General features: G+C 66.2%; 1 protein-coding gene across 14 annotated transcripts in view; it reads left to right on the top strand.

Annotated features, from left to right (window-relative positions):
* Positions 1-18,888, top strand: part of TSPAN4 (tetraspanin 4) — a 19,886-nt gene extending 998 nt beyond the window's left edge. For 5 of the 14 annotated variants that reach the window (XM_039840528.1, XM_039840519.1, XM_039840521.1 and 2 more), the window contains exons 2-9: positions 3,953-4,042; positions 7,213-7,292; positions 15,047-15,238; positions 16,214-16,288; positions 17,122-17,223; positions 17,294-17,425; positions 17,503-17,586; positions 18,412-18,888. In XM_039840528.1, the coding sequence (XP_039696462.1) occupies positions 7,230-7,292; positions 15,047-15,238; positions 16,214-16,288; positions 17,122-17,223; positions 17,294-17,425; positions 17,503-17,586; positions 18,412-18,480 (717 nt within the window). In that variant the 5' untranslated portion in view covers positions 3,953-4,042; positions 7,213-7,229 and the 3' untranslated portion in view covers positions 18,481-18,888. Of the gene's footprint in view, positions 1-45; positions 467-489; positions 978-3,952; positions 4,043-6,955; positions 7,293-15,046; positions 15,239-16,213; positions 16,289-17,121; positions 17,224-17,293; positions 17,426-17,502; positions 17,587-18,411 lie in introns of those variants that run through there. The other 9 variants (XM_039840518.1, XM_039840513.1, XM_039840517.1 and 6 more) reach the window with 9 other exon arrangements.
* The last annotated feature ends 1,194 nt before the right edge of the window (positions 18,889-20,082 follow it).

The following is a 20,082-nucleotide window of genomic DNA, read 5'->3' on the forward strand; positions in this document are numbered from 1 at the left end:
GAAGGCTCCCTGCAGGAGGAGAGGTTTGGGCTCTGGGGGGCGGATGTGTTGCAAAGTGTCTCCCTTGACTTAAGTTGTGTGCGGGCTCTGGGCAGGCTGCCTGGATCTCTGGTTGGGTCCCAGGTGTCAGCTAACTGCCCTCTCAGGCCTTATTTGCGGGGCAGGGAGATGGAGGGTCTCCTGGGTCCTGGGTGGAGCTGGCCAGAGCTGCTGCCCGCCTGGAGTTTTGCCCCCACTTTCGCCTGGTCCCTGGACAGTCCCCCCAGTGCTGTTTGCCATTCCCCACCCTGCCACGTGCGGAGCCACGAGCCAAAGCCACTTCCCTTCTCTGATGTCCCCCCACCCCCACTGACTGGACGTACATCCTGTCCCTGGCCAGAGGGGCAGGCTAGGGGGCCTTGAGTCACAGTGTCCTGGGGTCAGACCAAGGCTCCACTGCAGAAGCTGCCGGGCAGAGGCTGTGGAGGTGAGGGAGACCAGAGGGCATCTGAGATGTCCGCTGGGTGGACCTTCGGGAGTGGGTGGGGGCAGAGGTCTTCCTGGAGGAGGGGCCCAGGGCCTGTCCCACCCTAGCTCCTGCCCCAGCGCTTGTTTACTCCAAGGGAGTGAGGGGAGAGAGCCTCCCGCCCTGATCCCGATCCGGTCCAGAGCCAAGCTGACATTCCTGGAATTCTGAGAGCTGCGTGCAGATCTGGGGGCAGCTGGCGCCAGTCTTCCCAGCTCCTCCCTCCAGCCCCTGATTCCCCAGGAGAGGCCATGGGCAGTGGGGTGGCCGCCCTGTCCTGCATGGCCCTGACACATGCCTGCGCGGAGGCCCCTTGGGGCACTCAGTCCTCCCGGCTCAACTCTGCCTGGCTCAGCGCTGCCCAGGCTGGACCCGACCACCCCGGGGAAGCCTCAGAGGTCAGCCCTGCCCCCACCACTGTGGCCCTGAGGGGCTGTGTCCCTCTGTGTGCGTTTTGGGCGAGCAAGTCGAGGTGAGGCCAGGCTCTCAGGGTAGACTGGGCGGGAGGGAGCCTTGGGGGCCCAGGGCACTAGTGGGGGGTGTGGGGCTCTCGCTCTTGCCCTCGGCGTGCGGCGTCAGCACAGATGTGCCCAGGCCTCTGCGAGGGCTGGGCGGCGAGGCTCAGGCTTTCTGAGAATGGGTGTCTGGCCCTAGTGATGGGGGGCACGAGAAGGGAGGGCAGAGGTCACATGTGGTTTGGAACCCGTGAGCCTTGTTTCCTGCTCAAAAAGGCCACTTGAGGGCAGGCAGGGGCAAGGGGAAGTCAGTGATTGAAGTTTTAGCTGCTTAGATTCTGGCCCTGAGCGTTGCCCTGGAAACAGGCCCCGCCCCCTTACACTGGATCAGTCTGTTTTCCCACCCGTAAAGTGTGGACCAAACCAGAAACTGCCCAGCTGGAGGGTCCTGGGCTCGGCCGTAGGCCCCACTTGCTTTGGGTAGATATGTGTCACATGGGGTATGCAGGGCGGGAGTGGGTCCCTGAACATACCTGTTGGATGCCCCCCAGGGTCAGACAGGATCACCCTGCTACAGCCACGCTCCTGCTCTAGGCTCCTGGGGCTGAGCGGTTGTGATGGTGGTATGTGTGGGTGTGCGTGAGCCAAAACTGGCCCTAAACTAATGATCCTCTGGACACCTGGGCCCTGGCATTTGGGGATGTCGTCTGCCAGGCCAGCTCAGCGGCCTAGGCCTGATGTGGGCTCCCTGACGGTGCTGCTCTGTAGGGGTCCAGGTGGCACAGGGGCTGGGTGGGGGTGTCTGTAGAGCTGGAGCACACACTGGGCACCCGAGGCAGAGTGCTCTCGGGGCCTTGCTGGGCGGGAAGCACCCCCAGATCCTAATTGTGTCTCCTTCACCTCTACCTCCATGTGGCCCCCAGCAGAGGAATCCCTTGGGTGTGGGGAGGGGCAGAGAAGGCTTAGGTGGGCCCAGGCAGAGGAAATGGGGGCCCTCCCCTGGAGTGGGTGTCTCCCAGCCCCTGAGGCTCTGGTTTGGGTTGGGGAGATGGCCCTGCCTGGGCTCTGTGTGGAGGGCGTGCCAGCCCGCCCAGCCCGCCCAGCCTGGGTGTTCACGTGCTGCTCCCTTAGGCTGGGGGGCCTGGGTGGGTGCAGGGGCCCAGCAGGGCTGAAGCAGCGGCAGGAAAGCCCACACCGCAGGCCTGTTTGTGTTGGCGGGCCCTCCCGGCTCCTCACGGCCGCCTCAGCCAGGGGGGCCGGGGGCCTGGGCGGGTGGCTGCAGCTTTCTCCACCCTGTGCGGCTCCTCTGCTGGGGCTCAGGGGTCACCGGCAACCGCCACCCATACACCCCTGGCCTCCCAGGCGGCCATGAGCACACTGGTTCAGCACCGGGGCAGGGTCTTCTGCGTGTGGGCCTTGGTCTGACTAGGTAGGTGCCCATGGCCTCTGTGTGGCTCTCACTGGCCCAGGCCCCTACCTGCCCCCCTCCACAGGGTTCAGTCCCCGGTGGCGGGCTGTGGCATTTGCCTTGGGGCTGTCACTCAGCCCTGGCCCTGTTGCCTACTGTGTGTGCCGTTCTGAGGAACATAGGCCCATCGGACCCTGACCTCAAAGGAAGCCCAGCGTGGGCAGTGGGGCAGGGAGGCTTCCTGGAGGAGGAGGAGGCTGGGCTTGGATGACGACGGGAACCAGCCCTGGTCTTGCCTGTCCCCACCCCCAAGCCCTGACTGCAGGCTTGTGTCTGGGTTGACCAAGATGGGGTTGGGGCTGGGAGGGCTGAAGGCCATTCCCAGGGGGTCCCGGGCTGAAGGCCATTCCCAGGGGGTCCTGGGGCTGCCGTGGGTGGGGGCTGCGAGTGTGGCCCAGCAGTGGTCTCATCCTGGTGGTGGCCAGTCCTCCTCATATGGGCCAATGGGCCACGAGGGGTGCTGGCGGAACTGCCCTTTGGGGCCTGCCCAGGTCTGGGGTTGGGGGAAGGGCAGGGCCAGCCTCAGGCCCGTGCGGTCAGTGCGGTGTGATGCATGGCTTTTAGCTTCTGGAATGTTGCTGTGGGCTTTGGGCCGCTTGGCCCTGGGGAGGGTGTTCATCAAAGAAAGCGGGAAAGGCATGTCCCCCACTACCTTTGATACTCACTGGGCCTGAAACCCCTCCAGGGACACTGCATCCCCAGGAACAGCGATTACTGAGGGGACAGTGGGGGTCCCAGGGCCCTGGGCCCTGGCACATCCTCTTCCCGCTGTGGTGGGCGGTGTTGACACCCCATAACTGAGGGTGGGGGTGGGTCTCAGGTTGCTTGTAGGGAGGAGCTGGGACTGACCCACTGAGCGGCCTTTCATCTGCCCCAGGTGGATGGGTGGGCAGTGGGCTGGCACCTTCCTGGGGTTGGGCAGGGGGGGCGGGCACCTTCCCAGGTGGCATTTTGAGGCTTTGCAGCCTCTCCTGCCCCCAGGCTGCTGGGCAGCCACCTGACCAGTCCTCAGTCTAAGGTAGGTGTGGAGAGAGAGCATGGCTAGGGCGCCCTGTCCCCACAATTCCTGGCCGGTAGGGGGGACAGGAGCGCTCAGGGAGCACCGATGGCAGGTGAATGGCCTCGTGCATCCTCACCGGCTGGCTCTGTTGGAAGAGCATGAGGTTGGCAGCGTTTGGAGCAGGCCACCTAGGAGAAGTGGACGACACAGGGGTCCGTGAGCTCAGGAGTGGCACGTCACTATGTGCCCTGAGTCTGTGCGAGTCCACACATGCAGTGTGCACTCTGTGTCTACGTGTGCAAGCCTGCCTTACTCCCTGCGCGTCTCAGAAGGCCGAGTGACCGAAGGTTGGGGACGCAGCCCGCCTGACTAGGGCCGCTGGTCAGTGGGGCCAGCTCGCCCCTGGGCCACTCCTGCCCTTGGTCCCGAGGGCTGTCCCTCACCTGCTGCGGCCTGCCCGGTGTCTGGGAGGCCCGGTGGGTGGCCCGAGGTGCAGCCTCCACCCTGCCTTCTCGCCTCTGCAGAGCTCCCGCCACCTTGGCTGTGTGCACCGCCCACCCACTGGCCCACCGTCAGGGGCACCGAGCACCGCCTCTTTCCCCGTGCGAGCCCAGGTACGTCATGGCCTGGCTGGGCCGTTGCGGGGAGAACTGGCCACCTCCTGGTCTCACCTGTGACTGTCCCAGGGGCCTTGCTGGCTGGACAGTCCTGGTTCTGGCACAGCCCGAGGCCGTGCTGTGTCCTGAGCATGCCTTGTTGGGGCGCCATGTGCTGGAGGAAAGGGACTCCTGTGGGAGTGTGACTGGGCTTTGTGGACAGGGTCACTGGCCGCGGCCCTGATGCACCAGCATCCTCGTTCCAGCTGTCCCCAGTGTGCTGGGTCAAGTTTTTCGGTTTCAGATTAGACTCGCCTGCTCACCTGGGGTCAGGGGAGAGGGGCGGCAGGACGTCCGGGGGATGCTGGGCCAGTGGTGGCTGAGTAGATGTGGGTGTGGGCCCAGTGTGGAGACCCCAGCCAGCCCCCTGGTCCCTCCCACCACGCCCCAGAGAGTTGAAGCCGGGAGAGGTGAACCCCACGGGAGCCCTGCCTGTCGCTGCTCCCCTCCCAGCCCCGGCCACTTGGACCCCCTCTCGTCCTCTGAGGCCTGGCAGCTAGATGTCCAGTCATCTCTCCCTGAATTGTCTGACTCTGGGCTGCAGGGGCTCTGTGTGGTGGCAGTGGCTGGCTGTGGCCCTGTCATGGTGGTTGGTGTCCGTTGGGGTATGTGTGGAGAGGTCTGGCTTCTCTGATGGGTGGGGGCTCTCTTCCAGTCAGCTCTGCGTCACGAGTGTGCTCTGAGTACACACTCACACACTAGTGTCCCTGAGTGTCCCCTCAGCTTGGGTGCATGGGCCTGGCTGAGTTGGGCCAAGGGGAAGGTGGCCAGGGGTCGCTAGGGGTCACTGAGGCCTCCAGGGGTCACCAGATGCCACTTGCTCCTTGGGCAGAACTGCAGATAGTAATCTCTGAAGGGCCCCAGGTGAGACCGTCCACTGCCTGCTGTGGCCCCTATGCACCGGGCCTGGGGTGCATAGTCACTGTTGTGTCCCTTTAATGGGGCCCAGACACGCCAAAGAACCCTTGGGGAGGACAGGGTAGAGAGCCATGGAAGCCCCAGGAGGGTGGGCAGTGTGGGCTGGGCAGGGACTTGGGGGTGCTCCTGTCCCTCCCCTGGCAGGGCCAGCTGTGCCCCGGGAGGACCCACACAGATACCTCGCTGGGCTGGAGCTACAGCTCTCCCCAGAGCCTCCCCTCAGGGTTGGCAGATGCTGGTCCTGGCGGGGGTGAGGGATGTGGGGGGTGTCCAGACGGCCCTACTCCAGCGCAGCCCCCATCTGCCCCCTTGCACACCGCTGGACGGCAGACTGTCAGTGGTGCCCGGCACCCTCCCTCCCTCCTCCCTCCTTCCCTGCTCCTCCTCCTCCTCCTCTCCCCTCTGAGCTCTGCTGCCCAGCTCTCTCGGACCTGGAGCGAGTCCTTCCCGATTGTCCCATGGGCGCACAGGGCCCGTGGACGGCCTTGGTGACTGGGTGGGCACATGCATGCCTGCAGTGGCACCCTTGCCCAGGCCGGGCTCTGCCTGAGCTCCGAAGGGGGAGACTGAAGCCCAGGTAGGGACCAGGCGCCCAGGCCACAGGCTGACTGCCCCCCTCCCATGGCCCAGAGATTGTGCTGCCCCCAGCGGTGTGGGCATCTGTCCCCATCCATGACTGGGGTGTGTGTGCACCTCCAGGCTGTTCCTGGTGCCTGTCCTGGGGGTTGTGCGAATCACCCTGGGAATCTGCGCGCCGGGCTTGTGTCCACGTCTGCAAGTGAGCGTGGACCCGTCCGGGGTCTGACCAGCCCCAGATGGTGCAAAAGGAAATTTGGGACCCGTTGTTCAAAATCATCACGACTTTCGAAATGGTGGCAGCGGTGTGTCAAACCAGCGGGGGCTCCAGCGGGGGCTCCTGCGTGACTGCACAGGTCCCGTGCCCTGGCTGGGCAGAGGAGCAGGTGCCCCGCCCCCCCAAGCTGCGCTCAGGGCCTGGACTGGACTGCCCGTCTCTGCAGGCCCGTCTTCCCGTCCCTAGTGGTCTCGAGGAGCCCATGTGCCCCGGCTGCTCTCTTTAAGTGTGAAAACCTGCGCAGGCTCCCTCCCTCCCTCCTCGCGCGCCCTCTCTCGCCCTGGCGCCTGCTTTAAACCATGGCACTGCCCGGCCCCGGCCTCCCCATCCACTGCTCCCCTCAGGTTGGGTATCCCAGGCCCACCCCTGTCTCAACAGGCGCCTCTCCCCGCCCAAGCTGTGAGCAGCGGGAGCTTCCGGGTCCCAGGGAGGAGGTGGGGGGAGGCGGCTTGCAGGGTGCGCACCCCGGGGTGTTTGGGCTACACTCCCCGGCGCTACTACCTCGTACATCGCTCTGGACCTGAGGCTTGGGCCCGGGACCAAAGCCAGAGCTGCCCCAAGTCGCCACCGTACAGCTACTGGGTCACCCTGTCGTTTGCATAGTGCTTCACGTGGGTGCGGTCGGAGGTCTCCGGGCTCGGCGGGGCTGCGGGGTCGGGCGCAGAGCGGCCGCGGGGGAAGGCGAGGGGCATCGTTCCCGAGGCTGAGAGCTGTCTGGGACTAGCCCTCGGCCCCCCGGCCCGGTGCCCCCAGCCCAGCCCTCCGCGGGCATCTTCCCCCGCACGGGCGCGGGCGGAGGGTCCGGGGCGGGGCGGGGGCGTCACCCCGGGGCTGCGATTGGCCGGCGCGGGGAGGAGCGGTGGGATCTGCCGCGCGGCAGCGCGAGGAGAGGAGGGGTCCGCGCGGGGGGCGGGGCGGGCGCGGATTGGCGGGTGGGCGCGGGGCGGGGCTGCGGGGCTGCGGGGCGCGCGGGCCGGGCAGGGGTCCCGGACCCGCTGCCGGGTCTGAGCGGCGCGGCGCGTGCGGCGCGGGCCGGGGGCGCGGGGCGCGGGATGCGGCGCTCGGCGGCGGGCGCGGGGCGCTGAGCCTGGCGGCGGCCCCGCCGCGATGCGCCGCTCCAGCACGGACGAGTCCGCGTACCGGCGCAGCCCGTCGCCGGAGGGCAAGGAGCCGGGCTTCGCGCGCCGCGGCCCCTTCCGGCGCCACAGCAGCCCGTGCGCGCGCGGGGACGGCGGCGGCCCCTTCTTCGGCCTGCACGCCAGCCCCGGCCCCAAGGCGGCCCAGGCGCGCTACACGTCGCCCAAGGGCACCAAGTACGTGGTCTTCTACCTGGACCTGTCCTTCATCTTCCTTCTAGAGCTGAAGCGCTGCGGCATGGCGCGCGGCTGCCTCCAGGGCGTCAAGTACCTCATGTTCGCCTTCAACCTCCTGTTCTGGGTGAGTGGCGGCGGGGCGCGGGTATCGGGGACCCCGGGTGGCGCTCCGGTCCGGCGTTGATGCCGGGGCTCCGGGAGAACCGAGGGTCGCTGCCCCGCTAGGATGGGGCGGGACACGAGCGCCGTAGCCTGAGGGTACCAGGGTCCCTGCTCTGGCTGGCGGCCAGGGCTGGACCGGCCGATGCGGGGCGTTTCCGGTGCCGCGGGGTCCAGCCGGGCCTCCACACCACCCCTGGCGGCTGCCCTGTGTCCTCTCCCCTCTCTTCCCCAGACGGGGTGGGTCCCGCCCTGGCCTCTACGCCTCACCTGGCACCGATTCAGGTCCTGGTCTGTGTGCAGGGCCGGCGCCGCCCCTCCGTCCCTCTCCCCACCAAGCGGACCTACTGGGCCCCAGGGGCTGAGGGGCGAGGTGGCCCTGCCTGCAGAGCTGCTGTGGGAAGGTGTATGTGCGTGATTGCCCTGACTACGCCCACCAGGACTGTGGGGCAAGGGGGGCCGGCAGGAGTGTGTGGAGGGTGTCTCGTGTCCCTGCTCTAACTCGGAGGGAGGGGGCTTTCATAACTTTGGCTGAGGTGGTTGGGTTTGCTCAGGTGGGAGGTGCCTGTATCCAGAGCTGATGGTGCTACAGAGTGGCCCCTTGCCCCTAAGGTGGGGGACAGAGTTGCACCCGGCCCCATAACTGCCAGGAGGGTGGTGGGCTGTGGCTGTGGCAGGTGTCACACCTGACTAGGTTGGAGCAAGCCTGGCCAGGATGGAGCTCCACTGTCTGGGCTGGGGGAGGCTCGGTGGAGCGAGGACGCCAAGGTCACTCCCTGCTCCATCGTCAGTTCCAGAGCCCACCCTCCTTCCAAAACTGGGAGTAGCGGGGCGTGGCTTAGCCACCCCGGGGCTGTGGGCTCCAGAAGGGTGCTGCATTGTAATGCTCAATCCCCAGCGGTCCAGTTAAGGCCCGATGCCCAGAAACCCAGATACCCCTTTCTGCACCTCCCTCCCATACTGGGCCCTGGCTTTTCTCTCCCTCATTTGGAGGCAGTCACTCAGGGTCACTGGGAGTGTCACCGAGCAGTCAAGAGTGTGGGATTGTGACCCAAAGCGGCTCCTGCCCCAGGCACTCGCTTCCAGAGGGAGTTATCCCAAGAGTTTGTTCTCCGCAGGGGGCTTCCGGGAGGGGGAGGCCCAGGGGTGGAGTAGAGGAGGACCCCAGAGGCCAGGAGCCCGGGCAGGCATGTGAAGAGGGGGGACATGGGCCGGCTGCAGTGGGCTCCAGTGTGGTTGGCACTAATGGCTGTGGGTGGCGAAGTGAGCAGAGCTGGCAGCCATAGGTGTTGTCGTGACCGTGTTGGGCAGTGTAAGTGGCGGGGTGGTGGCCAAGGGGGTGGTCAGGTCCTGGCAGGTGAACAGAACCTGCTTCTCCCCTCCCCTGCCCTCCCTAGTGACTGGACACTTCCCTGCAGGGAGAAGGTGCGGGCCCCTCAGGGGGGCTGTGCTCCAAGGGCAGCTCGGCCCGTGTCCCCAGCAGAGCTGTCTGCCCTGTGACCCCCGCAGGGGCCTCCCTGCAAGACGCAGGCCCTGCCACTGGCCTGGAGAAGAGCAAACCGGGACCCCTAGGCCCCCCGGGCTCCCCCTGGGCCAGAACATCCTGTCCCTTCTTATCACATATTTACACCTCCCGCCTGGGCAAGCCGAGCCCCTGTGGCTGGCCTCAGCACCCCCAGCTTGGTGCCCAGCGGGTCCAGACCTGGGGTCGGAGGAGGGCCACAGAAGCACACTGGAGGGAGGGGTGGTGCTGGGCATGATCCCCACTGTGCCTCGTGCCTGTGCAGGTGTCGCCTAAACCCTTCCTGCTGGTGACAGAGGCTAGAGCTCCCTTTCCCTGACACCCCACAGGATGGGTGCTTTTGCCCCTCGCCCAGAGAACAGAAGTATCCCCCCAGTGTCCTGCCTGTCTCCCCACTGGAACCGGCCACAGGGCCTGGGGCGGAGGCTGAGGAAGGGGCTTCCCCGTGGGCTGGACCTCAGGAGCCTGCGTCAGTGCTCTGAACCCCCAGGCCGGCCAGCCAGGGCTCGCTGCCGACGGTGGTGTGGGAAGCGGGTGGGGCAGCAGAGTCCAGGGTGCAGGGCGGGGAGGGGATCCCGAGGGTGCTTGGGACAGGCTGAGGGGAGGTGAGAACGAGGGTCCCGCCCTGTGCACCCGCTTGGAAGTCAAGGTGCAGCGGCCTCTGCAGCTCCCTCCTGTCCCTCAGCCCCTGCTCAGCACCTCTTTCCTTCAGGCTTCACCTCGAAGCTCCCACTTTCCTGGAGGCACAGACACCTGGCACCGCTAGGCACCTGCACGCCTGGCTCCCCGAGGCCTCTCCTGGGCTGAAGCTTGAGGCAGTGCCACCCTCCCCTAGCCATGGCCCACCGCTGTCCCTGGCTAGGCCTGGGGAGCGCAGTCCGAGGACGGGCAAGGGGCTGGCTCGGGGGTAACTGACCTGTCTGTGTGCCCGGTTTGAGGAGCTTTCCTTGGGGGCTCAAGCAGGCTCCGAGGGGGCAAGGCTGAGAGCCTCCCGCTGTCCGAGTGCGGTGGGAGCGTCACTGGTCACCCATCTGTCCTGGGGTTGAGGTGCCGGCTCATCTCAGGGGAGGAAACAGGCCTGCCTGTTGCCACCAGTGCTTGGCTCCGGGGTGCCCTGGGCCTGGGGGCTGGGAGGCCGGTCTACGTGCAGGTGGGCGGCGGACGGGTGGAGTTGGCTGAGGGACGGAGCAGGTGCTGGTGTCCCCGTGGAGGGAGTGCTGGGTCATCCTGGCCAGGTCAGGAGTCAGGATGCCACAGGACTTACTGCACGAGCTCTTCTCTCTGGGGCCAGCGGCTGGCTGGCTGGACAGACAGGGACTCTGGAGCCTGGGGTGTCGATCTGCTCTGTGGTGGCAGCGCCCACTCCACTGGTGGGCACGGAGGGAAGATCAGAGCAAAGGCTGGGCTGGGACCTGATGCCGGTGCCAGCCGTGTGTGCTCCCTGGGGGCGTGGGAGTGGCCGTCGTCCTCCCCGGTCGAGGGCTCCAGGTGGCGCTGGCACTGTCCTGGGCGGCCGCGGCAGGCCTGTGTACCCACTAACCCAGGCGGCTTCACCGGGCTGTGAGTGTCCCTGGGGTCCAGCCTGCTGGGAGGGAGGGTGAGGGGAGAGGCAGGCCTGCCAGACTCTGTGTGGGTAGAACCTTCTAGATACAAAGCAGAGATAGAGGAGACTGCAGGTTGGGTGGGGGCTCTGTCTGGGGCAGAGATGTGGCCTTAGAGGTCGGGAGGTCTGAGCGGCGGGAGGGCCCCGGGTCCCAGCTGCACCCCCTGCCCTCAGCCACAGCCCGCCTCCCGGCCTGTGGGGCTCTGGGCTGTTTCCTCCCCACACTGCATGGTAAGGCTGCCCTTTGGGGCCAGGCCCGGCAGTGGCCCCTGCCTCTCCACCCCCTGGCAGCCTGGCCATGTCCTTGTCTGTCCCCCGCATGCCCCTCCCCCCCGCCCGTCCTTGGACACTGGCCTTGGGGTCCTTGGTTAGTGGCGTCACCTCCGCGATGGGCCAGGGCTCTAGTCAGTTGCACGGATTTTAAGTCGACGGTGTAGAGTTGTCGCCTGCGTGACAATATCTGACCGAAGATGGGGACATCTCCGTCAGCCTGGAAGGTGCCCGCAGCCCCTGGGTTCAGTCCTCCCGACCCCGCCTTGGGCAGCTGCAGAAGTGATTTCTGGCCTGGTGGATGGATTTCGCCATTCTCGGGTTGCGCGTGGATGGCCCCGGTGGCAGTTCTTGGCTGGGAGGGCTGTGCCACCCACCATGCCCAGCCCCACCCGAGGCTGTGCCAGCTGCCAGGTGAGAGGCTCCCAGGCACGGGCCTGGCCTCTGCGGGCACCCAGCCTTCCACCTCATTCCAAGGACGTGGCCAGCTGCCCGGCCATCTGCCACCCTGAGCCGTGTGGCCAGAGGGGCAGTGGCAGAGGGCCAGCTGACATCAGCCCCCCTGGGCCTGGAGGTGACGATACCACTGACCTGCCCTAAGGCGACCTGAAAAAGCCATGGACGAGAGACGCAGGAAGCGGGAGCATGAGCTGGGCACTGGGCCGGGGCCGTGGTGGGTGAGGGCCGCAGACAGGGCGCGGGTTCGGGGTGCGTGGAGGGGGACAGGGAGGCCCCAGTTGATGGCAGGCCTGGAACAGGCTGGCCTTCTGTCCCAAGCTGTCGTGGGGTTGGGGTCTGCTCCTGGGCCCACCTGGGCTTCTGCCTGGCAGAGGAGGGGGGTCCAGCCAGTGCCCTAGGCAGTGAGCGAGGGTCTGGGGAGGTGCTGGGGTTGGGGTGGGGTCCTGGGCCCCCTGCTGCACCCTCTTGGCCAGCCTGGCCCGGGAGGGCCTGGAGCTCCCGGCCTCTGGGGACCGCGGCCCCATTATCTAGTGTTCTATGGTCTGTGTCTGGGTGTGACAAGGCCCATTTTCTCCTGCACTTGGAGGCTGTAATTTTCCTGCCAAAATGTTTTAAAAGCTTCATACGCAGAAATATTTCGGAATTACAGGTGATTTTATTACGCGCGTGCGCGTATTCTGTAGGCACGTGTGTCTGAGTTTTTGGTCGACTGTTCTGTGCAAATGTGCTTGAGCGTGGAGGGGCCTGGGGGCTTGTGGGGGCAGCATGTCTGTGATGCGTGGCCGTGTGCGTGTTGTCGTGGGTGTCACCGTGTGACAGTGAGGGGCTTCTGTGACAGCGTGGGCTGAGTGTGTGTGCTGGCATGCATCTGGGCGACAGCCAGCGAGTGTCTCTCCTGCCATCTCAGGGTGGAGACGAGGACACTTTGTGGAGAGTTAATTAAGGAAATATGTTTCTACTGGGGCTGGTGGTGGGGAACCCCCTTCCTGTGTCCCCCGGAGCCCGGACCGGCCCCCCTTCCCCGCAGCCACCCTGCCGGCACCGTCCTCCCCGTGCCCTTCCATGCAGCCCCATGGGACAGCGTCGTCGTGTTTTCTTGCTGACTGGAGCCGTCCGCTGCCCTTGAAGGCAGAGCCAGCCTCCCCGGCACTTTCGGTTTTAAATGACATTTTCCCCTTTGCACCAGCAGCTCCCTGAGAGGCAGCCCCACCCGCCATGGTTGGGCCTGGGGACTCGGCCTGAATTGTGACCTTCCGGTACCAGCTCTGTGAACCTGGCGAGGGGCCTGGGGTCGGCCAGACCCAGTGGGTCACTGTCCTCCAGCCAGAGACCCTGACTCCCAGGGTCCTCCACAGAGGGCGGTCCCCCATGTGTGGCCTCCCCGCCCTGGCCCGTCCCTTGCCCACGTGTGCTGGTCTGCAGTGTTGCCTTTGCATGCAGAGCCCGCAGGGTGGCCCCAGCTGCAGTCTTCCTTCCCCTGGGGTCCTTAGGGTTCCCACTAGACCCAGAGGCTGTGGGGATGAGGTGCGGGGTGTTTTGATGAACATGGCAGGGTAGCACAGCCGGGGGCGGCCCCTCAGCCCCTCGTTTCCTCTCCTGCAGGTCAGGTGGGAGGATTAAATGAGCCAGCACCTGTCCCCGCTCCTCTGTGCCCTGTGATGTCACAAGTGGCGCCTCCCACAGGCAGGCTCAGGATGCCCAGAGGTGCCGGTGGCCCAGCCTCGCTCCGTGGTGGCCTCGCCTGTGGTCGGCACCGTGGACAGCCCCTCCCCTTGCTGGTGGGGTCCTCCGCTGGCTCTGCGCAGCCAGCAGACCCTGCCCTGGCCTTGGGCTCTGCCCAAACCCAGCTGGGGTGAGGATGGCCAGGGTGAGGATGGCCAGCGTGTGGCGTGGGCCGGGATTGTGCTGGCATTGTGGGGGGCACAGACCCCAGGCCATGTGTTCAGGTAAAGGGTCTTGGATCTGCCATGTGGGCAGCCTCCCCCGGGCCCCCTAAAACCTCATCAGGAGACACCCTGAGCTGGACATTGTGCTGAGGCCTCACGGGTTCGAGTCGTGGCAGCAGGCAGAAGCACTTGTCATCCGTAGTGGCCCAGGAACCACCAGGGCTGTGTGGTCAGTGCGGGGCAAGTCAGCCTCTGCGGCCGGCCCGTCAGTTCCCTGCCCGGAGCTGCAGCGCCCGCCCTGCCCTGGGAGGGGCTCAGACAGTCATGCTGGCTGCACCAGGCGCTGCGGAGCCACATCTGGACCCCCGGCTCTGGGGGGCTGTTGAGCAGAGCTTCCCAGCCTGCGCCCAAACCAGCAGCGTCGGAAAAGGCGTTTGCGACTTTTAGACAGGACTCTTGTTTTTTGCTGAAGGCGTAAATAGGGATGGGTGTGGTTGGCCTTGGACCCGCCACTGGGGATGGGCATTCATTCAGTGGGCCCTCCTTCCGCCCACCCTGGGCAAGGCTCAGAGGGACCCCAGACACACAGGAGGCTGGCTGGGAGCTGCGTCCCTCAGCCTTCCCATAACTGCAGTCTCCTGCCAGCCGGGCTTAATGCGTGGTGCACACTCCCGGGTGAGTTATGGGGGACTCAGTGGCAGCCACCACCCTCACTCTGTGGCCAGGGCTGACCGCTGCTGGCAGGAGCGGGGAGGCTTCCTCGGACAGGGGCTTAGGTCCCACAGGGCCCACCTGAGGTGAGGGGTCTTTGGCGGCGTGGAGGCCCCAGGCCAGGGGGGTGTGGCTGGCTCGTCTCCCAGCCTCAGTTCACTTGTCTGGAAAATGGGGTGCGAGTCTGGCCGTCAAGGCTGAGGAGACTTTCGTGGGGTGACATGGGGCTCATGGTGGCCCTGGGCGGACATTGTGTCCTTCAGAGTCTGGTCACACAGCTTGTCTTGGGGCAGAGTGAGCACCCGGAGCCCCGGAGTGCCCTGCCTGGTGGGGGCACAGGGCCCCACGTCCTGCCCAGTCCCGTGGCCGTGCAGCCCCCGGCTGCCTGGCCTTCTCCATCGGCCATCGGCTCCCAGGTGGTCATGCGTGGGACCAGGTGAAGGTGGCCTGCCCCCAGCCCACACCCCAGAACACATCCTCCCGTCCGATCCTGAGAGGACCCACGGCCCAAGGCCTCAATGCCGAGGGCGGGGGCAGAGCCCCCAGCTGGCCCCGGCCCCCCGGTCCCCAAGGCCAGGCGTCCCCGTCACCGCACAAGGCTGAGAGCCTGTCGCTTTGTTGCCACCTTGCCGCCTTCTTCCTCTTTAACTGACTTCCGTCAACGAGCAGCTACGAAACCCAATGAAGGCTCCAGTGGTTGGGGGCGGCTGGGGCCCGGTGGGGTGTTCTCCGCCTGACACCCGCCGGCACTCCTGCGGGGCCCAGCCCATGCTTTGGGGCTTGCACTTGGTAGGGGACAGCTGGAGACACCCAGAGGGGCCCATAGGAACAGAGCCCTCGGTCGGGTCTCCCTGGGCTGCTCAGGCCGAGAGGCTGTGGGGCTGGGCTTGGAGGGGGACGCTGCGTAGAGGGGTGGTGTCTGGGGGCCCATGTCCAAGATGTTTCAGCAAGGCGCCTGCTCGTGACCCAAGTGGCGGAGTGTCCTCGGACAAATGACCCCAGCCCCAGTGCAGCTAAGCCACAGGCGTGGGACCCGAGCATTGTGTCATTGGCATGGACTGGGGTTAATGTGGGGAACCAGCCTGGGGGTTACACGGAACAAGACGGGGAGGGGTACCCGGCCCTGGGAGGTCAGAGGGGCGGGCCGCGGTGCCCTGGACGCCACCCTGGCTGCCTCGGGGCTCTGGCGGGACCTTGGCCTGCTGTCCCGGGGTGCAGGGCATGCAGACGGCACCTGACCTCCCCTTTCCCTGCCCTGCTGGTCCCAGCTGGGAGGCTGCGGCATCCTGGGGGTCGGCATCTGGCTGGCCGCCACGCAGGGGAACTTCGCCACCCTGTCCTCCTCCTTCCCTTCCCTGTCGGCCGCCAATCTGCTCATCGTCACCGGCACCCTGGTCATGGCCATCGGCTTCGTGGGCTGCATCGGGGCCATCAAGGAGAACAGGTGCCTCCTGCTCACCGTGAGTGCGGGGAGGGGCCCGTGGGATGGGGTGCGGGGCTCCCCGACACGTGGGCTCCGCCTCTGGGTCTCCCAGGCCAGGCCGGGGCTTCCTCTGACAGGACAGGGACACGCGTGTGCACACATGTGCCAGGCTGCGCCCCTCCATCCTGCACTGGTCCTGTCCTCAGCCCACCCCTCCCGGGACCCCATCCTGCCTGCTGTCCCAGGCCTCGTGGCCCTGGGGCCCTCTGATTGGGCCCTAGCCTGACCTCAGCCTTGAAGATGAGCCGGGCTCCCGGCCCAGGGGACGTCCGTGTCACAGAGGGGAGGGGCCCCTGGGCCAGGCTCCTTCCAATTATAATGCTGTGGTCCCCTCGCACCGAGGACGAGGCTGCCATGTCCCCTGAGTGGGCCCTGAGATCTGGAGCATCAACACGGGGCTCACTAATGCTCGGAGCTCAGACTGAGGGAAAGCAAATTGGGGTCTCCTGGAGAGGATGGGGCCCGCTTACCTGCTCCCCACCCCGGGTCCAGGCTGCATTCTGTCTGTCCTCCTTTCTGGAGGAGTGTCATGCGGGGAAGCGGGGCGGGCCCAGGCCACCACCTCCACTCAGCTCGGCCCAGAATGCCAGGGGCCAGGCCAGGGCGGTGCCTCCGTGGCACTGAGTGGTGGTGCTGGCCAGGCGGCGTGCGTGCAGTCAGAGGTGGGGCTTCCGCTCCGGGTAGCCGTACCCCCACCTTGGTCTTGCCTGTGCTGGCAGTGGCCCCCCCGGCTGCCCCGAGGGACCACTGCCGTCTGACCCACCCCTGCCCCGAGGGCATCGGTCCGACTGTCTGCCCACCACGGGGACCCAGGCATAGGGCACACGTGTCCACTCGCCGGCCTGAGGCCTATGCTGCAGAGGTCCAGTGAGACGGACAAAACCTGCAGGTTCCGGGGGAGGTGGGGCTGAAGGCTGGGCCGGGTCGCTGAGGCTGTTCCCCCAATTCCCAGTTCTTTGTGATGCTGCTGCTGGTGTTCCTTCTGGAGGCCACCGTCACCATCCTCTTCTTCGCCTATACAGACAAGGTATGGCCACCTCTGCCCACCCAGCCAGGGGCCATAGCTCTGGGGGGGGCTGAGAATGACTGTCACAGACCCCATGCTCTGTGTGGACGACAGTGGCCTCTTCATCCAACTGACGGGACCCAAGGCCGACGGTTAGGTTTTAACCACGGCCACTGGGGCCAGGCTTAGCGGGCACGTCGGAGGCTGTGCCGTCGCCAGCTGCGTATGGGTTGGTTGGGAACGCTCCCTTCCCCGTGGTTACTGGCCGTTTGCCTAGGGCAGCGAGGGCCCCTTCACGTGTCTGAGTCCTCGGGCTTTAACCCGAGACCGTCTCGCTCCTCTGTCCTGCTCTGCCATGGGGCCCGCTTGGCTGGCACGTGTCCCCTGGCCTGCCCCCACAGTGTCCTTTTGGTGGAGCGCTTTTTTCTGGTGCCATAAGATACTCCAGGCCCTTCTTGGGCATTTCCTGCCCAGCCCTGCCATGGGCCGTTCTCCCAGGCGCCCTGGTCCTTCATGGGATGTGGTCTGGGGACGGAGACCTGGGCGCCCAGTGCTCCTTGCCCGGGGCATTGGCGCTTCAGGGCCCCTCGGCTGACATGCGGGGATGTGTGCGCCCTGACCAGTGGGTGCAGGTGCGGCCCGAGTGCCTGCGCCTGTCTGTCCGTGTCTGACTCTAGCCTGATACTCAGCACCTCGGGTGGCCCAGGACGATGACGGGGCAAAGGCCTGGGTGCTGTGGGGGCTTCTGGGAGGAGGCGACTCCAGGGAGGGGGACAGGGGGCAGGCAGAGCGGGGTCTGCGCGAAGGTGGCTGAGCCCACCTGGACGGGCCCGCTCACCCCGTTGTGCCTGCAGATCGACAGGTATGCCCAGCGAGACCTAAAGAAGGGCCTGCACCTGTACGGCACCCCAGGCAACGTGGGGCTCACCAACGCCTGGAGCATCATCCAGACCGACGTGAGTGGGGGGCCGGGGGGGCCGGGTGAGCCCCCGCCCCGCAGCGTCCCAGCTCGCGCCTCTCCCACAGTTCCGCTGCTGTGGCGTCGCCAACTACACCGACTGGTTTGAGGTCTACAATGCCACGCGCGTGCCCGACTCCTGCTGCCTGGAGTTCAGCGAGAGCTGCGGGCTGCACGCGCCCGGCACGTGGTGGAAGGCGGTGAGCCCGCGCCCCCCTGCCCGCCCCGGGACCTGGTGGGGGGGAGCCGGCCCCAGTGACGCCCGTTCCTTCTGCAGCCATGTTACCAAACGGTGAAGATGTGGCTGCAGGAGAACCTTCTGGCCGTGGGCGTCTTTGGACTGTGCACGGCGCTGGTGCAGGTGCGGAGTGAACAGTGGCAGAGGCCTTGCCCGCATGGGTCCAAGTTCATGGGGGATGGTCATGGGGGATGGCGACCTCTGGGGAGGGGACCTCTGCCACCTCAGGGGCAGATGGCTGCCCTGGGCTCCTGTGCAGAGACCCCGTTTCCTAGTGGATGGAGGTGCAGCCTGGGCTCCTGTAGCCCCAGCGGCCTGGTGGGTGGTGGCCACAGGGCTGCCCAGTGCAGAGCGAGGGTGGGTGGCCCGGGCCAGTGCCCAGGTCCAGCAGGCGGGCTCTTGCTCCCCAGCCGCGCTTCTTGGCCCCCACCCCATGAGTCCCGCCTGTCAGTCCCCGGGGAGCGGGAGGCTATGCTGTCAGCAACCTTGGTCGTCAGGGTTGCTGCCGTTCCTGGGGTTCAGACAGTGGGCGGTTGATGCCAGATTGATGGGTACCTGGAGGTGGCGGTTGCAGCTGGGCGAATGGGCGAGAGGCAGGGCACGGGGGCCTTCAAGCAGCTTGGGAGGTGGCACGTGGCCCAGCACGGAGTGGACAGGCCTTGCAGCCGCTGGCAGAGCCCAGAGTGGCCAAGCCCAAGGGGAAGGTGGGTCTGGACGCTGAGCCCTCGGAGGCCCCGGTGCCCCATGCCTGTGGTGGGCGGGCCCTGCCCGGAGGCTCAGAGGAAGCATGGCTGCGATGGACCTGGACTGCCAAGGATGGGGGCACCCCCAGAGAAGGGGCCCCGGCCGGGGACTCAGGCTTGTTGGAGTTGGGGCACCCACTGTGGCAGGACCCCCTCTGGGCTTGTGGCTCCTCGGAGTTCCGGCCAGCCCCTTGTGTCCCTGCAGATCCTGGGCCTGACCTTCGCGATGACCATGTACTGCCAGGTGGTGAAGGCCGACACTTACTGTGCGTAGGCTGCCCGCCGCCTGCCACCCTGCTTCGCTGCCAAAGGATGTCGCCCTCCAGAGATGACCTCGGGGGCTCTGCACCAGCCTGGGCATGGGGGACGGGATGAGTGGGCCAGCCAGGGCCCCTAGGATCCCTGGCCAGGTCTGAGCACTGGGACAGAGGAGGTGGCTGAGTGCTGGCCACTTGCCGGGGCTGGGGGCTTCTGGCGCTTTTCACTTTTACATCCATGTATTCTCCAGAGCAGTGTTTGCCCCCGGGACCCTGTCCAGGGCAGGGGGCGGTGGTCAGGGGCCTACTGCTGGTCCTGGTGCTTAAGGTGGGGCTGCAGCCCCGTCACCCACATTCCACGTGGGGCCCCGGCAGGTTCCTGCACACCTTAATAAAACGTGGGCAGCAGCCCCCACTACCCGCCTGACTGTGTCTGTTGCTGCTCTGATCCCCATGGGGTGCCACACCTAGGCAAACCCCACGTGACTGGGGAACCCCCACCGCCAACACGGGCCTGGTGCCTGGGGTGGGATTCTGGACACAGGCCCAAGTGAGCCACCAGGCCAGGCAGATGGGGCTCCTGCCCCTCCAAGGAGCCGCAAAACTGCCGTGAAATTGGCTCCAAGTGGCACAGAGGCTCCAGAATGGCCCTGAGCCTCCTGACCGGTCCACAGCCCATCCACGAATGCCATCTCTGTCCCTGCTCCCGATGTGCGGTGGCCCCCCGCCCCAGGGGTGCCCTAGCAAATGGAGTTTAGCTTTGTCTTATATCTATTCCTGTTTGTTCCCGGGAACTGCCCGTACTTTTCAATAATGCGGGCCATCGGGAGCAGGGCAGGCGTCACGGGGCCCAGAACCAGGGCAGTGGTCTAGCTGCATCTCGAATATCAGGCAGGGGCGGAGCCTCCTGCAAACACTGATGGGGAGTGAGGGTCATGGTCTGGGGTTCAGGTTGAGGACAGGCCCATCTTAGGAGCATTCCGAGCTGACCCCCAGCACTCCACTCTGTAACCTCGGTTTCCCCATTTCGGCTGGCTCTGCTGTCATTGTTCTTGTGTGGCAGACCCACCTGGTGACACTTGCCAAGCACTGACTACAGCCACGGACACAACCTAGACCGCCAGGGTGCCTGGCTGCTCCCCGATTCCCCCCAACACTGCCTGTCCAGGCTCCATGGAGGCCACTGCAACGTGAATCTGCCACCAGAGCTAATACGCGGAGACAGGGGGTCTTGGGACACGAGGCTGACACAAAACCAAACTGCTGCTTACACAGCAGCAGCAAGTGAGCGGCCCCGAGGCCAGTCACGTCCAACAAAGCCGGCCCTGTCTAACCCCACCGGCGCACTCTGCCCTCTGGTCTGTGCCCAGGTCCCCGTGTGATAGAAGGCGTGACCTCCCCCTTGCCCAGTTGTCCCCAAGCACCCCATGTGAGGGCTTGCAGATGTGGGCCCTTGGCTCTCAGCCTTGTACAAGGCCTCTCAGACTCCAGGCACTGTCTGTGTCCAGCCCTGACTCACAGGGTTCAGCCCTAGGACCCCCCTCCCAATTCCCCACCCCCTTAACTGGACCCCCACGTCTCCCAAACCCTAAGCTGAGGAGCCCCCACGCATACCCAGT

The sequence above is a fragment of the Pteropus medius genome, unplaced genomic scaffold (genome assembly GCF_902729225.1).
Source record: "Pteropus medius unplaced genomic scaffold, Ma_sr-lr_union100, whole genome shotgun sequence".
Taxonomy (NCBI): Eukaryota; Metazoa; Chordata; class Mammalia; order Chiroptera; family Pteropodidae; genus Pteropus; species Pteropus medius.